This window comes from Vigna radiata, chromosome 6 (genome assembly GCF_000741045.1).
Source record: "Vigna radiata var. radiata cultivar VC1973A chromosome 6, Vradiata_ver6, whole genome shotgun sequence".
Taxonomy (NCBI): Eukaryota; Viridiplantae; Streptophyta; class Magnoliopsida; order Fabales; family Fabaceae; genus Vigna; species Vigna radiata.
Window position 1 is genome coordinate 6,046,286 of NC_028356.1, and position 6,557 is coordinate 6,052,842.

General features: G+C 27.2%; 1 protein-coding gene across 1 annotated transcript; it reads right to left on the reverse strand.

Annotated features, from left to right (window-relative positions):
• Window positions 1-4,185: 4,185 nt before the first annotated feature.
• Window positions 4,186-6,221, reverse strand: LOC106763318. The gene is made up of 6 exons (XM_014647519.1): window positions 6,099-6,221; window positions 5,916-6,002; window positions 5,637-5,831; window positions 5,389-5,544; window positions 4,639-4,785; window positions 4,186-4,557 (listed from the first exon to the last, which is right to left on the reverse strand). Exons 1-6 carry the CDS (start codon window positions 6,219-6,221, stop codon window positions 4,186-4,188), a joined length of 1,080 nt encoding a protein of 359 aa, XP_014503005.1.
• Window positions 6,222-6,557: the final 336 nt, after the last annotated feature.

Here is a 6,557-nt window from a genome sequence, read left to right on the forward strand (position 1 = left end):
AGTTTCTAAATTAGAAGGTTTGGGCTAAATGTGATGATTTGAGGTTTGTTATTCAGTAATTGGAACGCCAAGTTACTCCTTAGTCAATCAGGATTGTGCACCCGTAAGTTGATAATGGGGATAGTGATAATTCTTAGACCATCTTCCTCATGGTCATGAAGTATGGTTGAAACAACTCCATATGGTAATGAGAGGTTGTGCACAACCTCTAAAATGTGTACTTCTATGATCAGTGACTTGAGGTTTTGCTCTTGTAGGGTCATGGGACCTAGCCACCCTTTCACTTTAGTGAGGAAGACCATGATCTCTCTTTGACCTCTGAGACTCCTCCTGCAGTATGTTGTTAATCGCAATGTTTTTTAGATCAAGATTATTCCTGACCTTTATTGCTAGAGTCATTAGGTCGCTCACGACGTTTGGACTGCTAAGCTCCTTTCATAGTGGTTTGTCCAAGATTTCACTACTCGGACGAAGTTTGGTGATTGCTTCTTCGATTATTCTTGTTTGGAGGGATCTCTCTTTCTCCGTTTTGTCAAGTTTCTGGTTTTTTCAAATGTTATATTGTCGTGCCATTCTCTGTTTCACCACTGCTTCTCTTACACATGCTTCTTTCTAAACTTCATGAATGAGGTCTATATCAGCTCAGAGGTTTTCTTCATTGTGTTCTTCATCAAATTATTGTATTGTTAGGCTCTAATAACATGTGACTCCCTTTTTAGTACGAGGGTGATTCCGGTAAGGCTTTTGGACTTTCATTGAAGAATAGTGTAAGTGGGATCACCTAAATTGCTAGTTGTGCGATGCATAGAAGTTTCACGATGAAAATCTTGTTGAAAGTATACTAGGTAGTCACCCAGGAAATAGAGTTTACTAGGTGACTCCCCTTCCTCTTATGGTCCCCACTTGTCGTTTTCCTTATTGTCACACTCGCATTCATTCTCCTCGTTGATATTCATCTATGTCGTTCTCACTGATAAGTGTAAAATTATGCTCTCATTTAACATTTAATCTCTTTTTCTTAAAAAAATTATTTTAATTAAGATTTATTACATTTAGACTTGTTGAGCATATATTACAAATACATATTAAAAACAATTTTTTAGTTACATAAATATGTTTTTGGATATTCTAAGGTATATTACTACAACGATAGCTAAAAATAAGCCATGAAATTATGGAATTAAACTGATCAAAATTTCATGACACCTCTAAAATTAAGCCAAAATTATGAAATAATCAAAGTAAGAAATCAAGTTAAGTATCACATGAAAATAGCAAAAAGATGATGAAAAATCAAGAAATAAGAAAAAGCCGACAAAATTATCCTTGAGATTTTATTTATCTTTTTTAAACTAAAAGGGATTTTATAAATGTAATAATATTTTTATAAAAGATATTTTTGCACAAATATATCTTTACATATTTGTGTTGATATTTTTAAATAATTATTTTATTTAATATCACAAAATAGTAACTAGATATTCTTAAATATTTTAAGATCTATACAATAATCAAATATATTATCGAAATATTAAATATATTTAAAATATATTTAAAGAATATTGATAAAAGTATTACAAAAGATAGAATAAGATCCAAACCGATTTCTATATAAAAAGGATTAAGAAAATTCATTGAGAAATCTTAATTTTATAATTTTAAAAAAGTCACTTAATTACCACGCCACTGGGTTAATAGAAAAATTTAACAATAAAAATTCAAATAAACATCATAAATTTATTAAGTAATCACTAGCCGATCAAAATTTATTAAATACTCAATTGAATGTTCAAAAATTTATTAGAAACTTAAAACAGAATTAACCCTAAAATAATATTTATTTTTTATACTTGTGTGATTTATAATTTTATTGAATCTCACACAATATTGCTAACTTTATGTGATCGTACCTCTTGTAAGAAAATGGTGTGGTATCTTTATTGAATCATATTGTATCTCTGTATTACATTGATAATTATGCTATATATTTAATTTAATCATATTTTAGCATGTGGATGCAATATACAAAAGGTCATGATTTGATCAATATTCACTTAAGAAAAATTAAAGTCAGATAAAACGAAGGAAAGTGGATGTTAAATAAAAATATCCATAATTTTGAGTTTTAAAAAGTAAAAGCAGAGACATTGTGATAGGTTCTTTCTTATATATATATATATATATATATATATATATATATATATATATATATATATATATATATATATATATATATATATATATGGGTTTTTTAACTTGCGTATGCCTGTTTTTCAGTTAGTACATTTTAGTAATGCGTATCGAGTTTTAGTAGACAAAAATGCCCTAATATATCATGGATTCTAAGTTTTAAAGTTAAGGGTATTTTAATAATTTTCATTTTCAAAACTAGAAAAAAAAGAAACCCCCAAACCCTTCCTCACCTCCCTCATTCCTTTCAACTCTATCTCTTCAGTCTCTCTCACTCCAACATTTTATCTGTCATCGCTAGTGTAGCCCCAACTGAAAAAAATCAGAAACACTCGCGGTTAAACAATTTCTTACAAAAAAATATGATTTTATAATGAGTTTTCATTTCATAATTTTTGTCTTATCTAATTTTATCTAATTTTTACAAGCATAATGATATCCAAAGGAATTGGTAATTGGCCTGGAAAAAAATCAGAAACACTCACTGTTAAACAATTTCTTACAAAAAATGATTTTATAATGAGTTTTCATTTTATAATTTTTGTCTTATCTAATTTTATCTAATTTTCACAAGCATAATTGCATTGGAAGGAATTGGTAATTGGCCTGGAAGTACTTTTTAGAGAAGATGATTCAACATCCGCAGATGATTTAAAATTAGAGAGGTTAGTGAAAATGATGAAATTGAAGAGATCTTGAATGAACCTTTTCTGAAGGCGAATATGTCAAAGACTTAACACTTTACAAAAAACAAATTGTTTAACAAAGAGGATTTTTTCAGTTGAGACTAGTGTAGGGATGAGAGAGAAAAGGTTAGAGTGAGAGAGATGAGAGAGAAAGGATTAAGAGGAATGACGGGGTGAGTAAGGGTTTGGGTTTTTTTTTTTCTTTTTCTAGTTTTGAGAATGAAGATTATTAAAATACCATTAACCTTAAAACTTAAAATCTATGATACATTAGTATATTTTTGTCTACTAAAATGCGATACACATTGCTAAAATGTACTAACTGAAAAACAGGCGTACGCAAGTTAGCAAATCATATATATATATATATATATATATATATATATATATATATATATATATATATATNATATATATATATATATATATATATATATATATATATATATATATATATATATATATATATATATATATATATATATATATATATATATTTGTGGGCTTTGCAATGTAAGGGGATTTTGGTACATTTTAGCAAAGTGTACCAAGTTTTAGGTTATAGAAATGTCCCTATTAAAAAAAAGAACTTTGAATCCAAGGGTATTTTAATATTTTTAAAATTTAATTTAAAATAAAAAAAAATAAAAGGTAGTTATTAAAAATCATGATTGGTTCATGACACTTGTACAAAAGAAGTTATTAGCTTTTATTATATATTTTTTAAAAGGTAGTTGTTTTTTAAAATAAAAAGTAGTTGTTTTTTTAACCCAGGGTTCTATAAACTTAGACGAGTTCTATAAACCCAAACCCAGACGGATTCTATAAATCCTAAACCATTATATTTTTTAAAAGGTAGTTGTTTTTTAAAATAAGGTAGTTGTTTTTTTAAAATTAGGTAGTTGTTTTTTAAAATTAAAAATAAAATAAAAACTAATAACTTTTCTAGTTGGACCAATCAGAATTTTTAATAACTACCTTTTATTTTTTTTTATTTTAAATTAAATTTTAAAATTATTAAAATATCCTTAAATTTAAAGTTGGTTTTCTTTTTTAACAGGAACATTTTTTAATCAAAAATTTGGTACACTGTTAAAATGTACTAACTGAACAATCTCCTTGCATAAATTAGCAAACCCCTATATATATTATTATTAAATCCGGTTTTGAAATTTCTTATATTTTGAAATTTAGTTTTGTAAGTTTTTTTGGATTTAAAAATTTTGTTTTGGATATTTTAACAATTAATTACAACTATTTTTCTAAATGATAATTAATAACAATATTTATTTTTTGAAGTTGATAGTAATCAATTTCCACAATTACCACCAGGTCCTCCAAATTGAAGAAAACAGTGAAGGCTTTTACCAACATCACCATAGTACCTAAGACCAAAACAATCAGGTTTATCAATGTACTCTTCTATTTGGTAGCGTTCAGGTCCAAAATTCCTTTTTGATGTATTTTTAAAAGAGATCTCTCTGAAAAAACTAGCATGAGCAATGATCAAATCAGGAAAATGTCCTGATCCCATCGGAGGGCTAGGAGAACCCCGAGAAGTTAACGTTCTTCCACCCCATCCTACTTTAGCTGCCATTTTCAAGTTGGAGAACAATTTCGCAGGAAAATATCCAATATCATAGTTTTTTACACTTAGCCACCAGTTTTTCGTCAATGGATCCTGAAAATGTATGTACAGAAATTTTTGTCAAGAATTTGTATCATACAATTACATGAAATATGTATATGCCAAGAACATTACCTGATTAATAGCAGTGATAAAATCATAAATCTGTCCACCATAAGGAGATGAATGTATAAAAGGTGCACCAATATAAATTCTACGATGAATCTGAACAAAACCTGGACATTCAACATTATAGCATCCCGTTTTGTGGTAATTGTCATTCTGTATTTTTTTCAACATCACATTAGATATTCATGTGCAGCAAAACTCAAACTTGATATTCATATAAATATTCATACCGTCCATGACGCATATAAATGGGTTCGATCGTCACCATACAATCCTGGTAACACCTATATGACATTACAAAGGTATTGTTTTCTTACATCATCAAATAAACACAAATTTAATAATTCTTTTTCGAGTAATATTTACTACAAAAATGTATATATATATTTTAGTTTTTTAATTTTTATTGAAAATTAAAATTAGTTTCTCTCTAAAACTTTGGACCAATTTAGTTCCTAAACTATAAAAATTTGTGAGTTTAGTCCTTTTAACTAAATTTTGTTAACCATTTTTTAGTTAACATTAAAACAAAAATGTGTTAAACTGTACAAACAACTCAAATGCTATCATGAAACGTACTTAATATACATTTGAAACATTAAATAAACCTAACAAAATTTAGTTAAAAAAACTAAATTCTCACATTTCTAAAGTTTAAAGACTAAATTAAATCAAAATTTTAAAGAGGGACTATTTTCATTAAAAATTAAAGAATTCAAAACATATTTAATCCATAATGATAAAATTAAAACTTACTTGCCAACCAAGACTGACTTTGGCAGTACCATCATTTTGAATCCACAGATGAGAAAGGGACATTTGATCTTTAGTTACTTTTGGATTATAAATGCTTTGTATTCCTCTCACTCCAAGATATGGACCAAATTTTGAAGAAAGAGCCATTTCTGCAAGCTACAAAGTTCAACAGATTTAAATATTGATCATGGTGTAATTTATAGAAATAATCATAAAAAATTGAAATTTAATTAAAAGAGACAACATACGTGAAGACCAGGAAGTTCTTGGACTAAAATACTATTATTTGATGATGTTTTTTCTTGAATAACATCTTCCTTAATAGATCTCCGGACAGGGACTGTTCCTTTTGGACATTGGTCTTTATCAAGTCCAAATAAAGATCTATCTTGTAAATTCTTGATACTTGTCTTTTTAGTTAGTTTTCTAAAACTAGGTTTTTTCTGTAATGAAATACCACAAACACATTAAAATTATAAACAGGTACAATAAAAAAAAAGTTTAAAAACTTGATGTATGTAATATACCTGTAACTTATGATCTTTTAATAAAGGATGATCAAAAGCTGATTGTTTGTTAATATCAATACAATCAACAATGTCTCCATGATTTGTCTTTAAAATTTAGAATACAGTAAACATAAAAAGAAAAATATTAGTCATTATAATAAGATTGGATTCAAAAAGAAAAAGTATAAGATAAGTTAATACATAAATAGTTTTGATAGGAGGCTTGTTATCTCTGTTCATTTCTCTATCTTTGTGGAGTGTATCATGAATAGAGAAAACTGCAGGGCTTCCAGCATTAATCACCAAACACAAAACAAATATCATTGTCTTGAACATTGTTTTAGATTTGTGAATTACTTCCTGATAAACCTTGCACATTAAAGACAACAAGAATGGTATTTAAAAGCCTTGATCATCATCAACGTTGCTCATGTATTTGTTATTGGGAGCGTCAAATATTCAATAGCATTAAATACTATATTTACCATAGCATTTATTGTAGCATTGTTTTTACCAGTGTCTGGCTTCAAATATTTATTAAAAATTATTGGAAAAACGTTTTAGTAAAGATTAGTTTATGAAATTAAAAATTTCAGTTTCTTGAAAAAATATTCTTCATAAATATTTATTAAAATACATTGAAAAAACTATTTAGTAAAG

Excerpts from the sequence above, each read along its gene's own strand:
- LOC106763318 (XM_014647519.1), bottom strand. The coding sequence starts at position 6,221 with ATGATATTTGTTTTGTGTTTGGTGATTAATGCTGGAAGCCCTGCAGTT. Across the intron at positions 6,003-6,098 it reads CTCCTATCAAAACTATTTAT|ACAAATCATGGAGACATTGT; the intron begins GTATTAACTTAT and ends TAAATTTTAAAG. Across the intron at positions 4,558-4,638 it reads TTATCACTGCTATTAATCAG|GATCCATTGACGAAAAACTG; the intron begins GTAATGTTCTTG and ends ATACATTTTCAG.